This window comes from Trypanosoma brucei, chromosome 1, assembly GCF_000210295.1.
Source record: "Trypanosoma brucei gambiense DAL972 chromosome 1, complete sequence".
Classification (NCBI taxonomy): domain Eukaryota; phylum Euglenozoa; class Kinetoplastea; order Trypanosomatida; family Trypanosomatidae; genus Trypanosoma; species Trypanosoma brucei.
The window spans coordinates 454,058-480,469 of record NC_026734.1 but is presented as its reverse complement, the minus strand read 5'-3'; the positions used below and the strand labels follow the sequence as shown (position 1 = coordinate 480,469).

Genomic DNA, 26,412 nt, shown 5'->3' with positions numbered 1-26,412 from the left:
TTTCCTACGCGATACACATAAATCTACACACTCTCACCTGTTTTCTTACCTCTCCACCAATATTCACAGCTATAAGCAGGTAGTTTGTTAACAATGATTTTCGTTTACTCGCAAAGCATGCACCCAGAAAGCCCATTTCTGCGGTCAAGCATGCTGACCAAAGGAGGATAAAATAAATACACACGCACAAAGGTAGCATAAGTCGGAATAAAGCAATACGTAAAAATTAAGTGAACGGGTGCGCACGGGGCCGTTACCGTATTTGCAGGATTGGGCTAAGGAGCCCAATGTGGGATATTATCGGGGCTACGTGAATGACGAGAGGTTAATCGTTAGGCGTTGCGGAGCCGCCGCGGTTGTGGTTTGCGCCCCCGGCCCACATTGAGTGGCGCCGCCCCGTAACTGCATGAGCTCCCGCAGCGTACCCGCGTCCCCCTCATGCAACGACTGGATGACAGTCCTCAGCTCATTCGCGTAGTTCTTCATGATATGGTCCGTTAAGGCTGAGCAAGCTTTCGGATATCGTGAGTAGGCTTCCCTCGGACCGCCGTGCATGTGCGACAGGGAAATTAAACTTCGCACAAAGAAAGCCACACGTTTATTTGTGTCGTCACCGTAAGGCTGCGTTTGTTTGTACAACCCCTCCATTTCCTTCTCCTGCGGCTCCGCTGCGTCAATACTTGCCAGAAGCATATCCTCCACGCAAGGTCTCCACTGCTGCTGCAGCTCCGCACGCTTCGCGGCCGTACACACGGACAGAAATACACCACAAACCCGAGTGGAACAGCTCAGTTGGGGGCGCAAGTATTCGATCAGTAGCTTCGGGTCCCTTGACTGCGCGAATGCCTCCGCAATGCGTGCGAGTACAGTTGGGGAGATGGTCGGGGCCTCCAACATTTTCAGCCTCTGCTGGCTTTCCTCACAGCACAATAGTAGTAGGAAAGCGCATACACTGGATTGGGCCATATCACGCAACTCCTCTACGGGGAACCTCTGGCATAAATGCATAGATAGTGCAGCCGCCCTTCCTTCACTACGCAGCAGCACGTTGACGTCGAGTTGGCGCAACACTTCAACGACGCAGTCCACACTACAGTCACTATGTACCACAAGGGTAAGGGGCGCAAGCGATAAATTCAACACACGATGAGTCTCGGCCGTCAGCATAGAGATCAGCCGCTCTACTTGACTTCGGCGCTTTTCACGCACTTCGTCTCGCCCCTCTGTAGGCATGAAGGCACTATTTCCGCGGCTGCTCTGTATGAGCGATGCCGCCGCTGCAGAGATTTCTATCAATTCCTCCATCTTTTCCTCTTCTTTCATGCCAACTTCCTTCAACAGCACTGTTGGGAGCAGTGCAAGGACGGTGTCCACTAACGTTTCACAGTGGGATGGGGACAGCAGCGGCACCAAGGTGCGTAGCTGTTGAAGAGAGACGCCGCTGAGCACGGGCCGGGGTACCACTGTTTCCTCTATCTTTATTGCCAAAAGTATAACAATCAAGTACCCCGCAGCGTGTCTTACGGTGGAGTCAATGTCCTGCGATGTGTTGCGGAGTTGAAGGAGCAATTCCAGTGCGACTGCTGGTGTGACATACGTACAGGAATCCAGCGGCGTGGGAACCATTCCATGTGGTGGTTCGTATCCGTGTGCAAGTGTTATAGCAGAGACAATCTGATTGCACAGGAGTGCTATCACTGCCTGAGCGTTGGGCGACGCGAGCGTATCGTGGGCTCGTTGTAATGTTTGCGGCCAACGGGCAGGTTGTGTTTTGGAAGAATCATTACAAGAAGATGCAACTGCTGAACACCTTGCGATGGCGGCAGCCACTCGCCCACTGCAGCCATGGCTTACCTCGGCGTGACTTACATCAAGCTGCCCCAACTGTGAAAAGAGCTGGGTGAGAGCCGAGACAACGCGGCGGGCACTTGTGTCGTCCGAAATGTTACTGGCAAAAAATTCTTCTGCGAGGGCGCTGCCTACTCCACTGTAGTACACGCACCGTTCTATAACATGAACCATCCCGTTGATCAGCAGAACCTTCCATGGCTGTAGCAGCGGCGTCGATATATCTTTCATGCTGTAACCGTACTTCCTGAGCAGCAGATATAGAGCATCCGCAGCCGGTCGGACGAGACACGGCGACACCTCTGCAAGTGCTACAGCAGAAAAAAGCAGCTGAAGAAACTGCGGGAGAGTGTCATCGTTCAACTCAACGCGTTGATGCTCCTCGTTCAGAACTTGCAGTAAGACGTTCAGCACAGCTGCCTTCGACTGTGGCTCGCTCGACACCGTTCGCAGCTCGAGTGCCGGCGCAGCCTTCGCAAGTGAAACGCCCTTTGTTTCAATGTCGTAGTCGTCCATGTCCATGTCGCCACGATTCGGCCTCTCATCCTCCTCTCCGGCGGTCCCATATAACTGAGCGGGCTTTCCTCGTATGATCAGATTCAGCGAATGTAGGCACGCAGCCCTCTCACGGGGCTCCCTCCACGCTTGGTTTACGATAACTCCCATCGCTTTTGTCCACGCACGACGACTCTCCATCGTCGTGGCTCCGTCGATGCGTTCAGCCATCCTCAATAGCCACTGCGACATCAGGCTGCTCGGTTTTAACACTCTGCCGGCCGATACAGTTACGCCTGCTGCCGCACACGAGACTGCATCACTCAGGTATCCCGTGTTGCCGAGGGCCTGCAGCACAATCTTTTGGAGCACAGCTATATCCACGGCAAGTCTGTGTCCAACTCCGTGATGAGCAGAAGGAGTTGAAGCAACTGGATGAGCCGGCAACTGTTTGATGTCTTCCACCACCTCCCGCACGGTTTCCACCACAGCTGCTGCCGCTTTCTCAGACATCACGATCGGAAACGCGCTGCCGTACATAATAATACTATTATTTTTTTGATTAATGACATCAGCGGTTGCCGTGGTGCTTGTAACTGCAGCGACGGCTGCACATGAAACGACGCTGGAGGCAAAGACGCTCATAACGGATCCATCGTGAACGCTTTTGTGAAGTGAGAGACGTGTCACGAGTTCAAGCAGCAACACCGTGACGATGGGACGCATCGGTGCCAGTGCCGTCTGCCGTTGCGGCTCCTGGTACAACAAAAGTTGGGGAGCAAGAGATGTTCGAATGACGGTCTCCACCAATGGCCTTTGGTGTGCTGAAAGATGGATCAAAGATATGAGCACAGACGCGGCAACCACGGCCCCTTCCCCATCACCACGCAAACCATACTGACTAAGCATCCGCGCTATAAACGATATTGCCATCCCTGAAGTAGTTATTTTATTAGTGCCATCCGCACCAGCTCCGTTGGGACAGCCGTGCATCAGGCCAAGCGCAATCAATGCGCCGCTAATGCGGCAGGAACTCAAATTGACTTGATTCACAACAGAAGAAGTAAAAGTGTCCACGCCACCCGAGGCTAACGCAAGCCTTGCCATTATCTGAGCTGACAGAAGCCGCAGAGCCCAAACCTCGTGCCCCAGCCAGTGGGTCGAAATGAATTCAAGCCATTCTCCACCATTGTCCTCAGCCACAATAGTAGCCGCTTCGTTTCCACCAGGGAGATTCGAGCTAGTGGGCGCTGTGACTGCGTTAAGACAACACAAAACGTTCCATGCTTGCACGGTGGGGTCCTCAGCCTTTATTTGACGCCAGTGACGCATACTCACCAGCACAGACCGTAGCAAGCAGCCACTCTGGGTTCCGGCATTGCATGTGGCAGCCGATGCTGCCGCTATCAGCTGTACAGCACAGCGCGTAACAGTAGAGGTTAAGGCTTGTTTCGGTGTAGGCCTCATGCATTGTCGATCGTCAAGGCACCAGACAGCAGCCAGGCATGGGAGCAACTCCACATTATGTAGTTTTACGATACTTACAGCAGTACCATTAGCACCATCACTGGTTCCACACTTCTCGGCCTCTTCTTCGTCCCATGCGCACGGTACACCGAGACGCACAGCCTCCCCCATATCGTCCAAAGCAAGTGTAACTGCCCGGCGCTTGCCAGCGTCGTCATGACATGTACCCCACGGCAGGCGGCTCAGCAATCTGTACACGGCGCCCCTTACGCGCGGAACAGCAACCGGTACAATCGGGTCGTCAAGTGTTTCTAGCAGCGCCACGACAAGTTTAACCTCCGTATCCCCAGGTTCTATTAGCGGGAGCAATTCACAGGCGGCGACTGTGGCACGCGCGTGGGCCGAAGCGATGGCTCTCACTTCGCCTGCTGTTGGTGCACTGCTCACGAGAGCACCCAGGAACACGCGTAGAGAGGAACGTACGCTCGTAGTGATAGTAGGTGGCAGGGACTGCCGCTGGTGGACTAAGAGTAACCTTGAAAGCTTACAGAAATACTCCACGCACCAATGAAAGATGTCTGCGAGTGCGTCATGAGAATCATCCACACTGAGGCGGGCGACGGCTGCAAGCGTCACACCAGTCATGCAAGGCTTCTGCAACACGGCCGCAGGTAATTCAAGTAGTGCTTGTACGTGCATGGTGAAGAGAGGCATCATCGACAAGTACGCGTCAACCCCCGTGGGGGGATTATTGCTGCAGCACGTTGCGAATATGTGTCGGAGCAGTGCACGCCGGCACCACTCGTTGCGTTCCACGACGCACTTCATAACTTCACTCGTTGCTTTCTTGATATCCTTGTTCCGGGTGACCTGCTTCAGGAGTTTCTCCCAAAGGTTTGCCGCATATTCATCAAGCTCCACAACCGTTGAAACAACACCTTTAAGGCACAACAGGGCAGTGTACGCCACTGTCTCACTGCTATCTGTGTCTAAGAAAGGGATAAGATGCCGCAAAATGGCGCTACGAAAGGTGTCTGAGCGCGCCGTTTTGGCCCAGTGCAGTAGGGCACCTGCGACAATATCCGGCATGTTCGACGTCCCATCTTGGGGGTCTGCTGCCAGGAGCCACTCGAAGATGCAGTGAATTGCCTTCTCCACTGAATTTGCACTAGTTGGACCAAGGATCGCCAATAACTCACCCACAGCCGTTGACAGAACGCGTTTTGAGCTTGGATTTATTTTGGCGGGATCAAACAGAAGCTTCATGATGCGCACCGATCCCTTGGCCATCGTGGAACCGAAGTGAGACCATCCACCCGGCCGTTGTGACGCGGCAAGCAGCCGTCCAATGGAAAATCCAAGTTCATTCTCCAGCGCAGCAGAGGCGTTACCACTCACAGCCAGCGAAAAAAGCAATTCAATGAAATCGTTTATATAGTTCGCCTCAGGTTCAGCCCCTGTTTGAAGAATCGTCCCCATGGCTCGAACGCCAGTCTCACAAACAGCGGGCACATTACATGTGATCGCCTTGCGAAGGTATTCCAACCATGGCCACGTAATATAGGCCTTCTTTGGACCACTGGAGGTCAGAGCTGATGCTGCAAGCAAAGGAACAAGTTGTAATGCCGCCACCCGTGACAAAATTCCCGGAGTACTCGCAGGGCTAGGAAGCTGACCCCGAGGAGCACACTCGATGTGTATTTGCCGTCGCCGTAGAATTACCCCTAGGAAAGTCAGGACACTTGCCAAAGCTGCATCGCTCCCTGGCGCTGTGCGGAGCTTCACCAGTCGTTGCGCACTTTCCCATAGGCGTTTTGCATGCGGCTGGGGGTCAATAATCGTTGATGAGGCACGCTGCAGTAGAGCATCGAGCACAGCAACCCAGGCCTGAAGCAGCACGCACGAAAGCGGCTCGCGCGCTGCACTTTGCAACGCAAGTTCCATTATGTCGGCCGCAGCAGATGTGGTGGGATGGAGTGGGCTTCCATTCCTCTTCACCTGGGGAAAGTGCAAAGGACTCAAGTTTGTGAAGCGCATTTATGTAGGCAACACCACCCTCCATGTCAAGTGCCTTGCCATTCGCTCGTGCAGCGACACTGGCAAGTTCACTCACCAGTGTTGGAAGTGTGTCCATATTAACAGCTCCGTCACTTGTCATGGTGACAAGCCGAACTCGTGGGAATAAGGAAGAGGGGAAGGGTTTTGCGTATATATGTGCGTATGCGCCTATTAGGGATGTCCCAAAATATAAGGTGTAAACCTTAACTTTGGTTTGTTTGTATTTTTAACCAATACCTGTGCGCGCTCGTGGAAAAATACTAGTAGTGACGAAAGTAAAGGTTGAACAAGGGGTAGGAATGAAGAAGAGTAAGAAGAGGAGAGAGAACAACGTAAGCGTAAGCACTGAAGATAACCGTGGGTGAAAAAGCAGAGTGCACGTGGAGGAGTGTGAAGGGGGAAAACGGAGAAGGAATGAAGCCCTCACGAGTTCAGAGTGAGCAAATGTACATAAACCATGATCATGAATAAAGGTGATAGGAGGTTGAGGGATGAGCGGTGTAGCGGACGCTAGAAGAATACATTGAGCATTTGAGTGGTGTCCCAATAGGCATTCAGTTGCCCTTGCCGCGTCACTGCAACAACGTTTTTCAAAGTAGCCAAGGTTAGGTCCCACACGCACCTATACCATATTATCCTGTTCGTTTTTGATCTTTCCCACTTATACCAACGCTAGCGGCATGAATGTCTGGGTGATGGCTGCTAGCACCGCAGCAAAAACATCATTTCCAAGGTGCACACAAGCATTCACAGGAAAAGTTTGTAGGCACTGTTTCTTTCGCTACCCACTGCAGCCTACCGACTGGGCTAATGGCGATGTCGTTAACATGGTGGGTATTTCCCTTCTCCCCGTGCGTCAGTCCATTTTTTTTTTTCTCTCACCCCTCGCTACATCGCGTCAGCGGGAAGAACCAAAAAGTGATGTTGAGCCACCCGATTTTCTGAAGCGCGCGAACGAGGCCTTCCACACCTTTGAACACATTTCCTCCTGCCCCGTCCACTTGCGGAATGCACCATTGATGACAGCGCCAGCTCCTACTGAACGCTGATTGAAGAGATCCACCGACGGCAGCATAAGCTCCGCTGCCTCTTTGTGCAATTTAGTTCCCGGACCCACAATCGTAACTGAGACAGTCCCTTGACGTTCATTTTCGCTTAACCCCGTCGCCGACGTTGTTGATGGCGTCATAATTGCAGCATGATTCGGTTTAGCTGATGTTCCAGCCGCCCCCTGGATGGCAATGGTAGTGGTGTCTGGCGACACGCGGACCCCACTCCCGGCTAGCTGCAGTTTCTGACTATCACCGGCAATAACGCAGTTATATTCCTTATCCGGAATTTGCAGCAGCGGCAGTGGCCCCTTGGTGGTGTCCTGAGGCTCTGATGACTTTCCAGCGGCGTCCGCATTGGCAGCACCCTTTCCTGCGTTGTGTGCATGCCGTGGCATTGTTTCCTGCAGCCTGCGCTCTCGCCTGGGCGTAGGCATCGTTAACTGCGCTTTGAGCTGCAAAAGTCGGCGCAGCCCCTTGTGTTTCGGCTCCTCGCTGGGGGGCTTCAGGTGCTGCGGTGTTACAATACCGCGCATTATTGCAAAGAAACTGTTGTTTACGCTGATGTTCCGCCCAGAATGCATGGAAGCCTCTTCATCCACTTCACGCTGTACAAGCACCCAGAAATTTTCGATGAGTCTTTGTGCTTCAGCCTGCCGCATGTTCTCAGCATCACGTATAGTATGCATTCTGGAAAAGTTCGCATTGGATGCAAGGGTTGTCCGCATGGAGCCTTCGTGTTTCCTGCGTAGTGCGTTGGACTTGTCGTGCAGCTTCAGAAAAACTTCCATTATAACTTTGACGCGCCGCTCAAGCGCTCGCGCAGAAACTTGGTACGTGGAGGCGACCAAATGAGCGGGCACCTTTTTCAGCACGGAGTTCAAGCGCTCAATCTGTTCCCGGTAGGTCCCAACTGCCTGCTTCACGTGCTGCTGCGAGCGCTGTTCCAAACCATCAAATTGCTGGTACAACACTAACAGGACGTCCTCTATCTCACCATTTGTCATTCCAGGAAGTCGTCGCAATAGCGGTGGTGGGAAGGAGGCAAAATGGGGCTCTAGCAGAGAGGTTGCCTGTGTCCTCATTTCGTCTTTCCATTCTTGCATCTGCACTGCTATGGGTTTCACTTCGGGTAGTTCCAGAGGCGGGTATTGCAATTCCGGCCCCTTCAAGGCTGAGGTATTTGCTCGTGACCTCCGCTGCGGTCGGGACACTGGCGGCGTTTGGTTGGGTGAGGGAGTGGCGTTTGAAGCCCGCGCCTCGTCTGTCCCCATTCCAGCTCGAGAGACCGACTGCGCTTCCACAAATCGATCTTGGGGTACATTAAAAAGCTCTATACCGTTCTGTAAACAATCGAGGAGTCGGCCACGTGCGTACAGTCTGGTTCTCATCTTGTCAAGAAGCTTAAGGATACGCACCACTTCACTACCACGGACTTCACTTTGCAAATCTGCCACAGCAGCGGATAACAACCCGGGCAATTCTTGTTCCGCAGCCTTCGAATCCTCTACAAACTTTTCAACTTGGGCAACCTCACCCTCTTTCGGACTAGTACTCCTGAATTCCTCCGCACTCGTTACACGGCTGCCCATGCTTGTGGGCTCTGTTTGATCGCCCCACTCCCCATTTAGTACACCTTTTAGCTTATTGGTAAATGCCGGTAGAGTGGGTTCTTCCGCGGTTAATTCTTCCAGTTCCTTTAGCATGGAGTCAATCTTTGCTTCCTTCGCCTCTGATTGAACGATTAGTGAGTGCACCTGCAACTTGAGTCGCGCGATAAGCTCCTGCAGTTGGGAGAATGTTTCCATTTCACCAATATTTTGTTGGAACGCGGCCATGTATCTGGCACGCGCCTCCTCCACGCGCTGTATTTGTATTTCTCTGCGTTCGGCAATGGTTTGTTTGACCCTTTCTATTTCATTGAGGGCTTCAAGCAGTAACTCGATCATTTCATTTGGTTTCTCCCCTTGTGCACCATCCGCTGCCTCATCCTCCGTTTTGTTCGCCTTTTCCTCCACCGCTTCCTTCGAAGCCGATTTCTTCCCTCCTTTCTTTTTCTTTGGACGATCGCCTCCCTTTTTCTGACCCTTAGCGTTTGCTTCTAGCTCAGCAAGCTCTGCCTCCTTCTTTGCATTCTCCGCTAGCGAGACCAGACGGAGCTCTTCAATATCGGCGGGAAGGGTCACGGCGAAACTCCGGAGATATGAGCGGATCGACTGTTCTAGAGCGTCTCCTTGCTGAACAATACCGCCTATTGTGCGTGAATAGTGTGCTTCCCGCTGTTCCAATGCTGTGCTAATGAGATTTGAAAAGATACGCTCCTGCCCTGTGAGCATTCCCACGGAGGTAGCAGCAGGTATCATACCCTGAAGTTTCTCCAACTCTGCGAACAGTTTAGCATCGGCCACTTCACTGTCGTCCTGCGAAAAGGGGTCTTGGCTGCCATCTTCAGTGTTAAGAGCCGCGCGGCACGACTCTAGCAACCGCTTGTGCATGTGCCTTATCCGCACGCCTTGCTTCCCAATCGAATCGATTGTGCACTGGAGCTCACGCACCCGCAATTCATATGTACCAGCTTGCAGTGCCGCTGGTCGTCGACGGTTGCGTCTTAGTGCCTCATTTGTCTCAGCGTCGACCTCCAATTTTTTCTCGAGGCACTGCTTCCGAAGATACTCAGCGGTTGTCTGTCGCAGATGCACCGTCCAGTTAAGCACTTCGCGTCGAAGCATTTCACGCCATTCGTCCACAGCGGCGGTGGACAGTTGTGCCCTTTGCACGATAACTACGTTTCCAGAAGAACCGGTGGCATTAGTGTCTTCAGACTGACCTCCTGGCTGACCTTCCTCGGCAATTAACTGCTCCTGAAGCACCCTATCCAACAACTGTCTATACGCCACCACGAACGCAGGTGATGTGGACGGCTGCGGTGCTGGAGGGGGTTCGCTGTCGGAATGTCCGTGTTGGCGCGCCGCCCGCATCGGCAAGCGTCTTTTATTTCCGGATAACTTTGTTGCCGACTGTTGATTGACTTTTGCCTTCTGACTTTTCGATGTCTTTCTGAGACGACCCTTTGGAGTTGATGTGCGGGAGTGGGGAGTCGACCTCTCAGAGCGCTCCCCGTGTCCGTCGCCCGGGCCATGCTCCACAAGGCGTGTGGCTGAGACAACAAGGTATAGCTCCCCGTCGTCAGCAACAATGGTTGGGTAGTTGGGTTGCTCAGCCTCCTCCTCGGCCTCTTCCATTTCTTCGTAGAATTCCTCAAATGTTTTTGCCTCTTTGCCACGAGATTTTTTCGCCGCCGCCTCGGCCGCCGCCATTGCAGCGGCAATACGTTCTTCCTTCAAGCGTTGCGCCCGCGTGGATTCGCTCTCTAATCCCAGGAGTCGTAGCAACCCCTTACACTGCTGCTCCGTCACCGCCACGCCTTCACTTTCCAGTTGTTGTAGCGCCTCGACTGTGTTGCGGTGGAAGGTTCTGTGCGTCACATTAATGCGGTCTAAGATTTTCAGTCCCTCGACGAAGTATTTTTCTGCCGCCTGTGGCGTGGTGGCTATTTGCACATCCATTTGCGCACTTGTGAACTCTTCTTCTAAGTAGCGCAGGTTATCTTCGTGGTCCTTGCGTGCCTCATATAGCGTAACAAGCCGAGAGCGTGTGAAACCAACAGCCGCTTCTACTGTTTGCCCTAGTTTCTTCGTTGCGCCGTCAAACATTTGCAACACGCTGTGGGAATCTGTAAGAAGAATGCTTTCCAACGTGTTCTGGCACCTACAGAGTTCCTCGTCTACAGTGGTCACAAACCAATCGCTTTCTGCTTGGATAACCACCAGCAATGGCGTCAGAAGTGCCTCATTCGCGGCCATACACTTAGAAAGCCGCGGAGAGTTAAGTGTGGTAAATGGGATATAGATTGCATCCCGTTCCTGCAGCGATGCTGTTGCCCACGAGAGCGCTTCTCCTGTTTCTGGATCAGGCTCGTGGATCCAGCGCAGGACCTGCGCCAATTGTGTGTAGATCGCATTTGCCCCCTGGCGCAGCTGCTCTTCCGCCTCTTGCACCTCATTCATAACCAATACTCCCTGAGCGATGGCATGACGCACCAACACATTAGCTTTAACCCGCCACTCCACAGTTACGTCTTCAGGTGCAGACGGGACGAAAACGGGAGAGAAGAGGCCTCCGTCAAAGCCGCGCAGCCAACCGTCATGCATAGTGCCACCGCATGTTTGCCCACACTCGTTGGGCAGTGGGTCTCGGGCGCGCCTCAACGACTGCAAAATGCACCCGATGTTATTGAGGAACTCTACGCCGTCGCGGTGCATGTCAGCGATGAGCTTGCCCATGTGTTGCAGTAGACTTTCGCGGTATTTCGGCCGACGAAACGAATCTGTGTGCAGCAGCGTCGCGGCCCAAAGCGAACTGCTACGTTCCATGTTCTGTAGGGTGTTGTTGTACAGCAACGCCATCTGACGAGCATACACCCGCTGTTTCAGCAGCTCTCGGGATTGTAGCTGGAGAAGAAGCGTCTTATACGCTGCATGTGTTCTATAGAAACTTTCGTTGCTGCTGTGAATCACCCGCTGTGCCAGGACCTGTGACGCCGATACACTGGAATAACCAATTTTAGCCATAGAGAGTATAACATCGAAGAGGGCTTGCTGCAGCCACGTACGGCATCGTTCTTCACACTCTTGTAAACCCTCGTTACATCCGATAATGGTTTCCACCCTTTCCTGGTATGAGTAGCGTAAAGTCACTGCCATGCTAACAAGTCGGTACCGTTCTTCAGCCATACGTTTTTTGCTTTCCGCGAACCCTTCACCGGCACCGTGATAGCAGTCGATTAAGGGTTCCATTGTAGCTCCTTCAGTGGTAGGGGAGGTGGTGGCTTGCGCATAATCCCCTTCGTACTTTTGGAGGAACACCCGATGCGCCTCAGCACGTTGTAACTCCTGTTCTAACATTTTAGTACAGTTTTCGTGACTGTCGTGCAAGCTTTGCTTCAGCATCTCTAACTTCTGTTGCTGCTCCGTGTGAAGCTCGTTGCTAAATTTCTCTACATTTTCCTGAAAGGTGGCCAGTAATTGCTGTTGCCGAGCAGCTAGGCGCGTCTGCAGCCGTGACTCCTTCAAAGAATTCCTCTGAACTGCGGCCATCCTTGTAACTTACCTCAATCAAACTTCCTTTAAACGGACGATGCTAGTCAAATATATGTATACGCGCGTGCAGACCCACGAGAAAGAGCCCCACGAAGCCAAGCTGGTTTCCCCTCCACGTGCAATTCCCTTTGCTTTTTTCCAGTTTTTGTTTGCCCTTCCCAGCCCCGGCCTGGTTGCAGAGCACCTATTTCACCAATGAACTGGTGATACCACAACCTAAAGCATAAAAAAAAAAGAAAATTCGAAGTGAAGAACTTGCTAACATAAATGAGAAAACAAACGAGTCACATGTTATGCGGGATGCGCCAGCTTGTCCAGGCGGCGGTATGGTGTGTAAAAGTCCGTAATGCAGCAAGCCGCAAGGCCAGCCGAGAACACAATAGGTCCGAACAATAGCGCCATACGCGTGGAGATCAATCGACAATAAGGAAAGTGTGATCGACATGGGCGATCAGGTGGACGCGGTTGAGGTCAAGGCGGCGCGATGACGTGTACTGGGCCAGTATGTGTATAGAACCACCAGGACGTAAGGAAGAGACTGGAACCAACTCGCAACATTACAGTGGAAGGACCTTTGTAAAACATTCTAGAAGGCGATCTTTCGCCCCTGGCACACCTTCAGGCTCCACTACGACACGCAGCAAAATATGCCGCACAAAGTCGTTGGCGTCCGCCACTGTCGCGCTCGGAGACCCGCCCAACCACCGCATCACATATGCATCAACATTAGCAATGAAGTCAGCAGTAATCGCCTCAGCTTCGTCGCACGCCTCCACAGCTTCAACCAGACGTCTCACAATGTGCTGTTGGAGGGCTTCTATGGTTGGAAGAGGCAAGGTAATGTGAAGGTCCAGCCGCCCGGGCCGACTTATGGCTGCATCCAGTGCCTCTGGGTTTGATGCGGCGGCAACGACAAAGACGAGAGGAACGTCACTTCCAGTGTGGCCCCCTCCGATACCGTCCATTTCCGTCAGCAGAGTACTGAGGCTGCGGTCCGCTGTGGTAGACACCTCCCCTGTCTCTCGTCCACGTGGTGGGGCGAGGCTATCGATATTATCAAGAAAGAGCGCCGTGGGTGAGGTCGCCCGAGCAGCTGCAAACAACGAGGCAATGTTCTTCTCCGTCCGCCCGACCTCCTTCTCGATCAGTGAAAGTCCGTCCACTAGGAGCACGTGCACCCGCGCACTCTTCAGTCGCCGTGCCAGCCGCGTCAGCAATGCCGTCTTCCCAGAACCCGGAGGACCATACACTACAAGCCCCTTTTGGGGTTGGACACCGCAGCGGCTGAGCAGCTTTCGCTGCTGCAGCGGCCACACCACCAACTCCTCCACCTCGCGGATGATATCGGACAAACCAACCAGCCCGCGATACTCATCGGGTACGTCGGTAACACTGTTCTTGGCGAAGGGCTCGTGCTTGCTGTGGAGGGCTGCTTCACGTTCCAGCAGCTGGAGGACCTCGTCCACTTTCATTGCCTGCAGCTCGGCGGCAGTCCGACCACTCAACGCTTCTGCAGCTCGTTCCAGAACACAGGGTGAGTAAGATCGCAAGTTATCAGCGTCATTGCAAATAGTCCTAATAAAACGCAGCCGCTCTGGCAATGTGGGGTGCGCCAAATTCACTAGGCGTTGTCCCAGACGAGCGAGCAGTGCGGTTGGAATTGATTTCGTACTTTCAGCCGTTGCCAGTGTCACCACTATACGTCCTCCCCCCTCACCCACTCCGTGTTGCAGTTCATCCAATACCATGCACAACTGGTGTGTTACGAGCGCCACCAGTGAGTTGGCGGCGGAAACCAACAGGTCAATCCGATCAAGAGTTACGAGCAGAAGCACACCACACGGTTCAGCACCGTTAACGCGGTTTCCACTGTCATGATGCGCCTCGACCAATGGGGGAGTGAAGACTGCCTGGACTGTGGCTACGGCCTCCTGTTCGCTCAACAGGAGCAGCGCCGCAATGCTCATTTCCCGACGTTCCACCAAATGGGGGGAACCACAAATGTCAACAACTGGGGGCACAAGTTCTAGCAGCCGGCGCACCGCATATGTTTTACCCACACCGTGTTCCCCACTGAAGAGAACCGAACACACAGCGGGTCGCGGAGAGCACTTAAGCCGGTGCGTGATGTGCCGCAGCGCCACCCCAAGATACCGATCGCCAAATAAGCTATGATAATTACCGGGACGATTTGCAAAGCCATTGTCATGATTTCTGTGACCGCCGTGGTGCTCTCCGCACGTGGCATCATTCTCTTCTTCACCCTCGTCTAACTGCAGGAATTCTTGAAGCTGGTGAAACGGCACACCTGCTGTCAGTGGGGCTGCTGTGACCCTCACTCTGTCACCATTCACAAATTCGCGGAGAGTCGAAACATCCAATACGCATTGTTTACTTCCTTCAGTAAGCCCTCCCTCAACTTTGAAAGCAACTGTTATCTCCATACCACTGAATGGATCATACACCTGAAGGCACGGCGGAGAGGAGGAGCAGTTCATGAGGGGGCGGCCACCAAGTACGACGCTCTTTCCCAACCGAGATAGGGATACAAACTGTTTCCCCGCTCCAATAGACACTCCACCATCAGTGATAGCCGAGAAAAATGTTCTTTTGGGGTCGAGTGGGTGCCGATGCAGTTCTGCGGCCGGTGGCCACCATGCTATTTGTGCCCTTAGAATGAGAAACCCTGCACCACTGTATGCCATACAGTTCCGCTACCTCTCTTCTCTTCTCTCTTCCGCCGTGCTGGAACAAGTACACTCAGCTCCTTATCCAGAAGTGCTTTTCGCAGCACTTCACGCCCTTCCCTAACCCCTCTCACTCTTAGTGCGCCTGAGCCGGGGACTTTGAAGTGGCTTCAGACGGCGAGGAAAGGGGGATAGACTTGTGAAAACGGCATGGTAAATTGTTTGAAGGAGCGGAAAAGCATGTAGATGAAAGTTATGCATAAAAGCAAGGAGTTGATATGGATAGTACAACTGCGGAGCTGTTCTGAGGGCGGCGGGGGGGGGAAAGTAGTTATATCAAGCACGATGGTATAGTTTCACTAAAGCGTTTACCGCCTTTCTGAAAGATATAGTGCGCACATTTTCATGGTACTGTAGGGGATGAGAAAGTGATTCACCATATCGTACCCTTCCCTTCCCCGGCTTGGGCACGGTCCTGGATAGGTACAACTATAAGCAAATGAACGAATGCAAGTATACTAAGCACTAATATAGGTATCCAATTACCACTGAAAACATCAATTTTTTTCTTTTTGCATTTACATTCTCCTCCTGTCTCCCTTGCCTTCTCTCCCTCGTCCACCTATGAAAGACGTACGTGATTTGCTTTAGAGCTTACGCGCATATAAAAGACCTATAGCAACGACACACAGTTATCTTACTGCGCGCACTTTTTTTTGTTTTTGTTCAACATCACCTCCTGTGATATAAGAAGCGAGTTCAGAGCACGCCGAGCAGACAGAACAGAACGCCACCATCACCAGTACCGCTAACAACAAGAACAGCAGAAACAACAATAGTAATAATAGTAGCAATAAGCAGGTGGAGGGGAGGGGAGGGGAAATTTGAGGGAATAAAATGACATGACGAAGTATGTGTGGGTGAGACCGAGTACACATCAAACTGTGAAAACTGAAGATCTTATGCTACATGACACTCTGTAAAGGTCAGTTATCCAATTCCCCAACAGTGTGACACCCCTTGAAGTCGACTCCCTATACCAAAAAGCAAATATTGCAATGATGCAGATGAATCCCGCACTTACCCAACGTCGTTCCAAAGAGAAGCGCAACCAACGCTTGCATTGGTGCCATTTCCCGCTGCTGTCTGATGTGGTTGAAACAGACACGATGTTACGCATGAAGCGTCCACGAACGTCATTCGCGTAACTTAGGTACTTTTCATGTAGCACGGTGGCGCGACGGATTATACTTTCAAGGTCTCTGGCCCTGTCGCGCCTCAGTACCTCCTTCGGTAACCTCACCAGTCTGGAGTAAACTTGCGCCATCACCAGCGTCTTATTTATTTCCTCAGCTGTAGCCGTTCCGTCGCTGTCGTCACAATCGCAGCAACTACTTTTAACTTCTTTGATTATACCAATAATTTGTTCCCTTTCGTGTAGCATGAGGGCCGCTGTAAAAAAGATGACAGTGTTCTCGTCTTCACTTGCCACCAGAAAGTCAAACAACCGGCTAAGAGCTTCAACATCGTCACACACGTGGGTGTACCATGTGATGAGCCATGGCATAGCGTAGTGCGACTCAGGTCCCACACTACAAGCCTCCAATTCTTCAGCGAGGATTTTCTCCTCCTTCACCACTATGGTATGCATGGCATACATCATTGACTGTGACCTTTCAAGCTGTTTGCAACTAAAGGAACGCCACTGTTGTACCAACAGTCTGCTGCATACGGCCACTATGTCAGCCTCCCTCGCTCCCTCCATCACGTACATAACAAACCCGACCATTTCATGCAGTCCCTGGTAGTAGTGCCGCTCGGGGTTATTGGAGAGGATTTGTGCAAGGATGTTGCACAGCATCTTCCTTTTTTTCTCCCGCACAGTTTCATTGGGGTACAACTTCCAGAGAGAACGCTTTACATCGGCCACTATAACACGTGCGTGGCAGTTTGCTGGGAGATCCGCACCCCAACTGTCAGAAATTGTGCTACTTTCCTCTAAGGCATCAACCGGTTGTGCTGAATCTCCATACCCTTCTTCCACATGGTCCTTCGCATCAACATCTTCATCCACCGGCTTTTCTTTCCGCTTCGATACAACGGCACTGTCACCATGCGTTTCACTCAGTGACGAGCTGGATGTGTTAGTCGTCCCTGCTGGTGCTTCGCTTCGACTAACAGAATCATGGAGATCGCTTTTCATGCTACTTGCATTTCCGTTGCCACCCACTTCTGCGCGATTGCTGCCGCTGCTGTCACCATCATCAACATCATTGTTAAGTTTCGTGCCGCATCCTTTGTTGGCTGGGCTATCAAACTTGCTCAATGGGGATGTCGTTGCTTCTTTGGTATTTGACACACAGAGCAGTAACCAACCGCTAATACGCACGTCATTGTTGGCCAACCCTTCCCCGATGCAAATCCTGCGACATGCTTCCACCGATGAGGGACACCTCGGGGAAGAACCCATCCACTGCATCTCTTCTCCTCCCTGCTCTGTGGGATGCTGCCGCTTCTCTATTGCGGCGGACAGCACCATAAGCTTACACAATTTCGAATGCAAAATAGTCTGCTCTTTTCGTATATATATATATATATATATGTATCCGTCTCCACCTCGCGAACTATTCCCTATCTTTCACAAAGAAAAAAGGCACGGCAGGGCCCTCGGAGGAGGGGAGGGCGGGCAAGGCAGGCAAAGGAGAGGGACTAAAAGGGGCAGTGGAAAAGATAATGCACAAATAGGCAAAGTGAAAGAAGGAAGAGAGACATTTGAGACAGGGGAACGAAGAAAAAAAAATGATACGGATCCTTATTGGCTGGTATTATGGAGACGTGTATGATATGATTCATGTGTCCACATTCAAATATAAACAAATATAACACCGAATAAACCACAGCGAAGAGAAGACGACCCCCCCTCGGAGCGGATCGTCGTAACGGCGCATTTTCTATCCTTCTATCTGACGACGTGTGTATGAGGCTTAGTGGGTGAGAAGAGAACAGAGAAAATGCAAGTCCAATTCGTGCACATGGAGTGTGAAATTAAGTTTGCGAGACAGTTGAAAAGGTGGTGACACAGCGATAGTGAGGGACTTCCAAGTATGATAAAGTATGGACTAACTGGCAGTGCCAGTTGTAATAATAGTAGTGAATATAATAATAATAAGTGTGGCAACTTGCGTCCATGGGAAACGGTCCCAATAAGCTTATCCTCTGGAACATTGGAGTACACCTGATGATGCTGATAGTTCACGCGTGGCGCCAATTTCCTTGAGAGTGTTCCTGCAATCCCTTTCCCTTTCGCCATGTCCCTGATCCCCCGTCATCGTTTTGCCACCACACCCAACTGATGTCTGTTCTCTGTTTTCTACCCCCCTTTTGCCTTTGCAATTAACCTGATGGCGGAGGGCGGAGGGTGGAGGGTGGAGGGTTGTGGGTTGGGGAAAGAGGGATGCATTTGCACATTTACTTTGAATCCTTCCCGTCGTCGCTCGCTTTCATTAGCCTCCTCCTGCATTCTGTTTAGCCTTCGTACTTCTTTTCTTCCATTCCGGTGGGTGGTTCTGTGGTTACGTGCCGGTTTCCAACGTCAGCCCAGTTCGTGGAAAGCACCGTGCCGTTGCTTTCCACGAAGGACTTCATCATGGCCCGGCGCTGCTCGTCTGTGCCGTTGCCGTAAATCTTCTGGAAAAGCGCGTTCAGTGCTTGGTCCCCTTCTGGTTTTTCATCATCGTCATCAAGTTTTACAGCACTCCAGTCGCGGCCGCGGCTGTTCGGATACGGCAAGTCCTTTGCGGTGGCTGGCAGACCAGCAATGGTGGAGGTTGTTGGGGTTCCTCCTGAGGTGCTGGGCAAAACCACGTCGTCTTCCGGAGCTTCAAGTGTCGGCCATTGCTGTTCAACGGCCTTGCGGACTTGAACTTCCACCTTCATGCCACTGATATTAATAGTAGCGGACGCCTCCGCCAACGGGGCGTAGAAGCGCTCGACATTATACTGATATTCACGGCCGGAGGGGTCGAGGCGGATCGAAACGGTGAGTGACTGCTCAGTCACGTCTGCACGCACATCACCCCTTTGACGCTCCTTCACGTAGAAGGTGAACGTGACCTGCGAGGGGGTCTGGAACCATTCGCAGCGGACGTTGCCTTGGAAGGGTTTTGTTGTAGCGGCACTGGATGCGTCCATCTTTTAGATATTTTTGTGTATATATCTATATATACCCGTGCCTGTGCTTTTACAGCTTGTTTCTTGATGTACCTTTGCTTGCTTTAGCGCTTTCGCTTCGACTCTGGGGGGGATATAATAAACCTTGTAATAACCGTCAACCGCTTCACAAGCGTACTGGCAAGTTAAAGCGAACCTTCGCAGAAAGTGAGAAGGCGAGGTAAAAGGGAAGTAAGCAAGGGAACTTTTTGAAGAAAATTTGCCTTGTAGCGAGTGACACTGTAGAGCACTTCTAGTGGATCCTCCAGCAATGAAAGAACCAACGGAGTTACCCTCCTCCTTTTGTTTCTTTCATTGCCGGTGCTAATCAGCGGCCCAACAAGTAAACAGTTATAAAAAATGAAAATGAAAATGAAAGGAGGAAAGGAAAGAGTTACCAAGCAAGGAGAAAGGGTGTAAAATGTGCAGGGTACGTGAAACAAGAGCATTTGCCCATTGGAGTGAGTGAGATACCATGTGCAACCACGCCACTCCGATTGGTATACAGCTGCTGCTTCTACCGTCCCTTTCTTTCCCCTCTCTTTGGCCCCTAATTCCTTCCTTCATCCATATGACTATAGCGCCGAGACAAATTCCGTCACAGCCCCTGCGGTCGTAAGCGTGACACCGCTGATTCCACATCTGCAACCTCAGTTCTTGGAAAACTTCTTCCCCATCTTATCGGCGGCGGACTTCGAGACGACCTGCAGCACGTTATAGCGGATTGTTTTGCTCAACGGGCGGCATTGTCCAACCACCACCTCATCACCAGGCTTCGGATCGAAGCAGGGGCTGCAGTGGACGGTAATATTGCGGTGGCGCTTCTGGTAACGCTGGTACTTACGGATGAAGTGCAGGTAGTTACGGCGGATGACAATGGAACGGCGCATCTTTGTGGAGTGCACTACGCCACGGAGGATACGGCCACGAATGGACACATTGCTCGTGAAGGGACATTTGCGGTCAATGTACTTTCCGTTGATGGCAGCTTTGGGCGTGGCGAAACCGAGACCGATCTTCTTGGAGTAACGAATGTGCCCGCTGCGGTTCACGTGCTTCTTCGAGGCCGTGCGAATGTTCTCATTGACGGCCGTCTGGCGCTGGTAGGCCTTCTCGTGCTGCACCGTCAGATCGACGGTCGCTGTGCGTGCGTAGTTCTCCTGCTTGTCGGCCATCGGCGATGGGCTTTCGTGCTCCTACGGCGCTGTGCGATGTAAGCACGTGAAGGGAGAGGTGACGAGAAAAAATAAACAATAATAATAATAATACATGTATATAATTGTGGGGTGTGAAAGATAACATTTAGTGACACAAAATCGCTGTGGAAGATGGTGTATAAGGCGAGGAAAGAATAAACACGGAACCGGTCTTCGTGCTTGAGTCCGCTGCCCACGATAATACCAATAGTAATTAAGTCTTTTTTCGCGTACCTATGTGCAGGCACCGATGCCCGTTTATCATTAGGTGAGGCGCCACAGCAACGGTAGTGGACGCATCTGTCCTTTCGAGACATCCCTTCTCTGTGTTACTGGCTCCTTTTTTTTTTTTTTTACAGCAAAGTACTCAGTAAAGTCGTGAATGCATTTCAGGGCCGGCGGGAATACTAACACGCTAAGGGGCATCCCTCCTTTCTTTCCTGGGGTTCACGCCGTTTTTTTTATATCAGATGTGTTACTGTAACTTTCGTTTACCCAAGTGATCCCCTCCATGCTAAAACAAGTAGCCACCAATCAGCCTTTTAATGTCGTTTCCAGAGGCATTGTGCCATTTGCTTGCTCCTTCACAAGCATATACACACACGCATGCACGCACACAAACACAACTAGAAGCTTCTCAAAGACGGCAAGTGCATCATCGATCTTGAACTGGGTTACAGCAGGTGCGGCCCTACGCTGCATCCGGGAACCTTTACGAAGTCATCAAAGTCGAAACACTTTTTGTCTGGGCAACACTTCCAATACCTATATGTGTCCCAAAACACGGGGCCCTCACTGTGGTAATGGCATGCCGTTGGGTGGTTATCTGCCACAATAAACTCTTGCTGGCAGCCGAAGTTACGGCACTTTGCCTTTCCATCCACAACGGCCTGCGGTTCATCCCGCCGCTTCTCGCGTACCGCCGCCTCGAATTCACGTGGCCCTGTTGTACGGCGCTCCGCTGGTGCCCCTGCTGTGGCATTATTAACCCCCGTGATGGCGGCGGCTTGACCAGAGGCGAGAGGCACATTCGCTACGGGGGCACTTGCAAATGAAACGGCTTGGTTTTCTGTGCTATGTGGCCCCGTGCAACAGGCCGGAATCGCCTTAAACTCTTCCCAATCGCGCGCCCGCCGTGATGTGCAGCAGCGCCAGTACTTCTCAATGTCGTGAAAGACAGGTGGCTCCTTGTGGTGTTTGCAGGCCGTGTCGTTATTTTCCCCTGGAAGAAAATACTGGCCGCAGCCATAGTTGGTACATATGATGGAACCTTCTGGTTGCTGATTTTGTCCCGACCGTCCCTTCGGTGTGTGTACGATACGGATATCGTTGTACTCATTAATTCGACTCTCCACAATATCTGTTGGTTTTAGTTCCACATTACCAAGCCACATGCTGAGTTCCTCTGGGTTCAACTGCTGCTCCGGGTCTTTCTTGTTATATGTTGTGACTACAAATTGCAGCAGCTGTTTGCATGGCCCACTGAGCCATTTGGATGGGATATCCACCTTCAACTTGTATGCCTCCACAATAGTTGTGTCCACCACAACGCCGTTGGCGTCCTTGCCCTCGTATGTGAAATAAACCTTCATTGACAAACGTGAGTGACAGGTACGCCTATGTTGGTGTTTTATTTATTAATTTATTTTTTCCCTCTTGCTGTTGCGATTTGTTTTCCCTGCCTCTTCAGTGGGCCACGGATGATCGTGCGTATATGTGCCTGACACGTCGGTAGCAGTAAAGGATGAAATACGGCAGGAGGAAAAATAAAGCGTGAATGAGAGTAGTGAGCGAGGGAAGACGCGAGTGGCATTTGCATGCATTCGAGGGGATAGCGACAAACAGTAGACAAATAAAGGGGAAGAGGGAATAAAGAAGGGGCACTCTTTTTGATGCGAGCAGACCCCGTGGGAAGGTATGTGAAAACCATCTTTCAAATCTCATTGCTTATTTTTCCCTTTTTTTTGCTTCCGGTATATCTCAATGCTTTATACTCTATTTACTCCGCACCGTATCGATACAACTTCAACGCCTTTGCGCCTCTTTCTTTTAAAGTTTCCAAAACAGTGCCTCTTCTCCAAAACAACAACAACAGGAAACATGAGCTTCTTAGACTTTAGAAGATCCTTTAATATGGACGTGAGAAGATACACCAAGGCCCATACACGGTCGTCCGACACGCACATTTACCAACCGTTACATATGCGGTGATGAACGTGGGGATATAACTGTTTGCGTGTGTGTGTGCATGCATGTGGAACTGCCCAACACCCCTCCATGCAGACAAACACAAATATCCCCGTCTCTCGGCACTGCGTTTCTACGGAGACGCAAGTGCACCACGACATCACTCATTCATGTGCCTAGCCCCGCCTGCAGAACTGAGACAAGTAAACTGCGGAAGAACAAACGGAAAGAGGGGAATAGTTTCAATAATACGCCTTACAGTTAGCATGCGATGTCCTTCATGTTCCCCACTGTTGTGCATCGTCTCCCTGTTTGCTTCCGTAAGCCTCCCTGCGGATTGTCGGCCTCCTGGACTGGTAGGTCGACTTCCCTAATTTCATATTTTTTTCATTTTCCAACATCAGCTGCAGCCTCGTATTCGCCCGCCTGACTTCCTCTTCCATGCGTTTTACCTCTGCCACACTTTCCTCTCGCCTGCGCAGCCACTCTCTGTACTCCACCACCTCTTCATCTGACATAATGCCATACTTGGGCAATGCGTTCCACATGTACACAAGGAAGCCAAAAAAGTACGTAGCAAAGGCAAACGTAATGAAAATAATCATTGGCACTGTGGAGCAGTATGGCAAGAAGCCCCTGGACCTCGTGTTGCAGTGATCAAGGTAATCATGGAGCATTCTATGTGTGTCTTCCGCCAGTAAGACGGAATGGAGCAGGGCAGAGATAAGAACAATTTCTGTTGCGAAGAAACAGTCCTTCCGCACGTTGAAGTTACGCCACTTAAACTCAAAAAAGTTCGCCTTGACAGCATAGCGGTTGATGGCACCAACAAGAAGCGCAGTGACAGCCAGGAAGAACGTCGCATGCATTTCCGTAGCGAGGGCTGCAAACATCACTCCAACGACTTTATCGGAGATATTCACCGACACGCCGGTGAAGGCGAACACTCTTTCATTCTGTACGCTGTGGCTGCATCTTTTTGACAGCCAAACAAGCGACGGGGCCAACTCGAACGGGTTTTCGACCCACAGGGAGCTTGTGAAGGTACGGTTCGAGGCCATGTCAAATTGAGTCACAAAAACTATTAAACACACGAGCTGAACGAGTGTACAGAGAGAATAGAAGTGCACAATGTATTTCTCGGACTTGAGGCGCGCTTTGTTTGGGCGCCGCTGAATTTCACTCACAACATGCATCGGCACCCACGAGGTTACAATTCGTTTCTATTGTTCTATCCTTCTTATGTACTATATACTTGTACGTGTACCGATACCTATGCACCTACAAGCTACGTTTGTGGGTTCTATGGGTGCTAGAGGGCGGGAAGGAAAAGAATAGTAAAACAAAAAACAAAGGGGTAGAGGTACATGTGTTGAAGAAGTAAACTAGTAAGAAGACGCAACGGCATTGCGTCACACGCACATATATATATACATATAGACACAATGTTTTAGCATAAGCGGGACAATAAGAAGTGTGAGAGATGGGCTGCATTTCTTCACACACAGTATGACAAACCAATCCTAAACGCAGTTCATTTGAACAAATAAAATAGCAAATGAACAAAAAAGCTTAGTTCGGGGTAAAGGCGCACTGTTCGGTAACAGACTGATTCCCCCCCCCCCCCAACTCACTGGGATGAGAGCTGAAAAGCAATAATGGAATAAAAGAAACAGTAAGAAAGGAAAGTACACGGTATACAAAGACACAGGGCATTTGACTGCACATTTGCCTGTACGAAGCAGAAGGGGGTGGCGAGGGTGTGCAATGACGGTAGTTGCGTAGCTTCCCTCATTCACTGCGAAAATATTGTGCTCACCACCTTTCCGCTTTCGAGAACGCCGGGCTCACAGCCTGAACTGAGTGACACGTTACTAAAAATAACAACCAGGATGTGCGGAAGGTGAAAACAAAAACAAATTAAAAAAGAATAGTCACCAGATGAAAAACGGTCAAGCAAGTAAACAAAAGAGAGTGACTGAAACCAACCAACCCCCTCAACAGAGATGGAGTTGAAACCCCGGACTTGGCCCCATTTGCATGCCCCATTGTGGCGACTGCATGCAGATGGACAGGGGAATGGGAATAGATACTCAGCCATGTGCGCCAAACAATGATGAAATTATCTGCCCTATGGTCCAAGTTTGTTTCTTGTCCGGTGACCCCGGGCTCACTGGCCGCGGGAGATTCGTTGTCACAGGGGCAGGATGAGTGGGCAGCGGGCCACAGGGAGTGTAGTTATGTACATGCCAGAGCAAATTCCTCCCGCACTCGGACGGGGCGCAGTACCCCTCCCGCGGCCCAACTACACGGTACCACAAAAGAATATCTTCACCAGTAACTTGCATCGTCCTCGGCGGCCTGGCGACTGGTCGGTGGGAACATTCGAAAGGGTTTAAGGCATGGGGGTTTGAGCCACCACCGCCGTCACTGCGTCCATTTCCACCGTTGCTTGCCTGCGGCGGAAGCCACGTAAAGGCACGAGTCACGGCTCCTGTGGCGCTACACTGTTTCAACACCGTGCGAACGCACAACCGATTCGAAACAAACACGTGTTCCCCGAAGCCAAGTGTCGCCACAATGGGGGCACTAAAGTGCGGTTCCGCTAAGATGTTTACCGTTCGGTCGGTACGGCACACGAAGAGACATGTGGCACCACGCAGTGGTCGACTACGCCACGGGGACCGCTGCAGGACTCGTTCAAAGAGTGGCGAGGCGATGAGGTATCGCGCGGTTGGTCGTTTCGCGATGTCCTTCTCCAGCATTACCATGACGAGATCGCCGAGCTCGCGTGAGTAGTGCTTCGCTACACTACATGGATGGGGTGGCTGGGTGTTGACGATACTGAAGTGCAACGCCCTTTGGTTCAATGCATTGAATGGCTGTTCATTTGTTATAAGGCGGTAGAAGACAACACCGAGACTCCACACATCACTTCCAAAGACACACGCTCCATGTTGTATAACTTCGGGCGACATGTACAGTGGTGTGCCGACGAGGGAGAGCTCCTCCAATGCGGTGCCGGCATTGTTCATGGCACTAAGACCGAAATCCGTCAATTTTAAGGTTGGTACGGTATTGCCACTGTCACCCTCTGCGACCAATATGTTGGCGGGTTTCAGGTCCCGGTGAATGACTCCCTTTGTGTGAATGTGCGCCACAGCAAGGAGACACTGTACGAAGAAAACCAGAAGAAGGCCCTCAGCAAGTGGGTACCGGAGCCTCAGGTACGCCTCTAGGTCCCCCCCTGCACAATATTCCATTAAGAAACAAATGCTATCAATTCCATCTTCGCACCAGAAGTCCAAGAGTCGTACAACCCCGTCGTCATTGAACATAGCCATAATGCGGGCCTCGGAAATGGCCAGACGCAGCTGTTGCTCCCTATTCATTCCCTCTGCATTTCCCTGCGCGATCCTTGAAGACTTCACCACCGCTAGTGCCCCGCCTGCCTGCTTGTCCTCTACCAGAAAAGCCTCACTGAACATTCCTTTGCCAATATCAGTCACTACATGATATCTTCTTCCCAAGAGTTGGCGACGTGGAATGGTATTCCGCTCCAACATATCACGGAGGGCGGGAGCGATGGCCATCCGTCTCCTTGATGGTGGGAGGTAGGATGGGTAGGTGGGTATCGGCCTTTCCCTATCTACCTACCTGCCTCGCTTCCTTTTTTGTCTATTACTTGATATTATGACAGCGGAGGGAATTTAAAAGCTGCCAAAAGAATGTTGAGAAGAAATAATCAAGATCCAGAGGGGTGCTAGATGAACAATATGATAACAGAAGTGGATATTCACTCCCACGTGCGCGCAATGTTCACTGCGTATTGTTGTGCAATACAGAGGAATCGAGAGGGGGGGAGGAGAACGAAAACCGTCGCCGTCCCCTTTTGATTCGACGAGCAATGCGCCCCCACCCGCACAGGTGAAGGTATGGGATAGGTTGGGTGGGTCGTACAACTGTGCAACTCAAGAATGCGGGTTCCGTTCGTTTTCTCACCACACGCATATGCAGGCATGCGTGTACATGCACGTGTAAAGGTGAATATATCAAA

General features: G+C 51.4%; 13 protein-coding genes across 13 annotated transcripts; all 13 read right to left on the bottom strand.

Annotated features, from left to right (window-relative positions):
• Window positions 1–306: 306 nt before the first annotated feature.
• Window positions 307–5,847, bottom strand: TbgDal_I2010 (hypothetical protein, conserved; the record flags this gene model as incomplete). The annotated part of the gene is made up of 1 exon (XM_011773174.1): window positions 307–5,847. One exon carries the CDS (start codon window positions 5,845–5,847, stop codon window positions 307–309), a length of 5,541 nt encoding a protein of 1,846 aa, XP_011771476.1.
• Window positions 5,848–6,766: 919 nt separating this feature from the next.
• Window positions 6,767–12,073, bottom strand: TbgDal_I2000 (hypothetical protein, conserved; the record flags this gene model as incomplete). Its single annotated transcript, XM_011773173.1, has 1 exon — window positions 6,767–12,073. The coding sequence occupies one exon, from the start codon at window positions 12,071–12,073 to the stop codon at window positions 6,767–6,769; it is 5,307 nt and encodes a 1,768-aa protein (XP_011771475.1).
• A 560-nt stretch (window positions 12,074–12,633) lies between these two features.
• Window positions 12,634–14,781, bottom strand: TbgDal_I1990 (cell division cycle protein, putative; the record flags this gene model as incomplete). The annotated part of the gene is made up of 1 exon (XM_011773172.1): window positions 12,634–14,781. The coding sequence occupies one exon, from the start codon at window positions 14,779–14,781 to the stop codon at window positions 12,634–12,636; it is 2,148 nt and encodes a 715-aa protein (XP_011771474.1).
• A 919-nt stretch (window positions 14,782–15,700) lies between these two features.
• TbgDal_I1980 (GTPase activating protein of Rab-like GTPase,putative) lies at window positions 15,701–17,302 on the bottom strand (the record flags this gene model as incomplete). The annotated part of the gene is made up of 1 exon (XM_011773171.1): window positions 15,701–17,302. One exon carries the CDS (start codon window positions 17,300–17,302, stop codon window positions 15,701–15,703), a length of 1,602 nt encoding a protein of 533 aa, XP_011771473.1.
• Window positions 17,303–17,722: 420 nt separating this feature from the next.
• TbgDal_I1970 (hypothetical protein, unlikely) lies at window positions 17,723–18,073 on the bottom strand (the record flags this gene model as incomplete). The annotated part of the gene is made up of 1 exon (XM_011773170.1): window positions 17,723–18,073. The coding sequence occupies one exon, from the start codon at window positions 18,071–18,073 to the stop codon at window positions 17,723–17,725; it is 351 nt and encodes a 116-aa protein (XP_011771472.1).
• Window positions 18,074–18,288: 215 nt separating this feature from the next.
• On the bottom strand, window positions 18,289–18,954 carry TbgDal_I1960 (phosphatase-like protein, putative; the record flags this gene model as incomplete). Its single annotated transcript, XM_011773169.1, has 1 exon — window positions 18,289–18,954. One exon carries the CDS (start codon window positions 18,952–18,954, stop codon window positions 18,289–18,291), a length of 666 nt encoding a protein of 221 aa, XP_011771471.1.
• Window positions 18,955–19,118: 164 nt separating this feature from the next.
• On the bottom strand, window positions 19,119–19,421 carry TbgDal_I1950 (hypothetical protein, unlikely; the record flags this gene model as incomplete). Its single annotated transcript, XM_011773168.1, has 1 exon — window positions 19,119–19,421. One exon carries the CDS (start codon window positions 19,419–19,421, stop codon window positions 19,119–19,121), a length of 303 nt encoding a protein of 100 aa, XP_011771470.1.
• A 201-nt stretch (window positions 19,422–19,622) lies between these two features.
• On the bottom strand, window positions 19,623–20,147 carry TbgDal_I1940 (40S ribosomal protein S11, putative; the record flags this gene model as incomplete). Its single annotated transcript, XM_011773167.1, has 1 exon — window positions 19,623–20,147. One exon carries the CDS (start codon window positions 20,145–20,147, stop codon window positions 19,623–19,625), a length of 525 nt encoding a protein of 174 aa, XP_011771469.1.
• Window positions 20,148–20,842: 695 nt separating this feature from the next.
• TbgDal_I1930 (hypothetical protein, conserved) lies at window positions 20,843–21,760 on the bottom strand (the record flags this gene model as incomplete). Its single annotated transcript, XM_011773166.1, has 1 exon — window positions 20,843–21,760. One exon carries the CDS (start codon window positions 21,758–21,760, stop codon window positions 20,843–20,845), a length of 918 nt encoding a protein of 305 aa, XP_011771468.1.
• A 45-nt stretch (window positions 21,761–21,805) lies between these two features.
• Window positions 21,806–21,991, bottom strand: TbgDal_I1925 (hypothetical protein, unlikely; the record flags this gene model as incomplete). Its single annotated transcript, XM_011773165.1, has 1 exon — window positions 21,806–21,991. One exon carries the CDS (start codon window positions 21,989–21,991, stop codon window positions 21,806–21,808), a length of 186 nt encoding a protein of 61 aa, XP_011771467.1.
• Window positions 21,992–22,633: 642 nt separating this feature from the next.
• Window positions 22,634–23,551, bottom strand: TbgDal_I1920 (hypothetical protein, conserved; the record flags this gene model as incomplete). Its single annotated transcript, XM_011773164.1, has 1 exon — window positions 22,634–23,551. One exon carries the CDS (start codon window positions 23,549–23,551, stop codon window positions 22,634–22,636), a length of 918 nt encoding a protein of 305 aa, XP_011771466.1.
• Window positions 23,552–23,927: 376 nt separating this feature from the next.
• TbgDal_I1915 (hypothetical protein, unlikely) lies at window positions 23,928–24,083 on the bottom strand (the record flags this gene model as incomplete). The annotated part of the gene is made up of 1 exon (XM_011773163.1): window positions 23,928–24,083. The coding sequence occupies one exon, from the start codon at window positions 24,081–24,083 to the stop codon at window positions 23,928–23,930; it is 156 nt and encodes a 51-aa protein (XP_011771465.1).
• A 365-nt stretch (window positions 24,084–24,448) lies between these two features.
• On the bottom strand, window positions 24,449–25,948 carry TbgDal_I1910 (protein kinase, putative; the record flags this gene model as incomplete). The annotated part of the gene is made up of 1 exon (XM_011773162.1): window positions 24,449–25,948. The coding sequence occupies one exon, from the start codon at window positions 25,946–25,948 to the stop codon at window positions 24,449–24,451; it is 1,500 nt and encodes a 499-aa protein (XP_011771464.1).
• Between the last annotated feature and the right edge of the window lie 464 nt (window positions 25,949–26,412).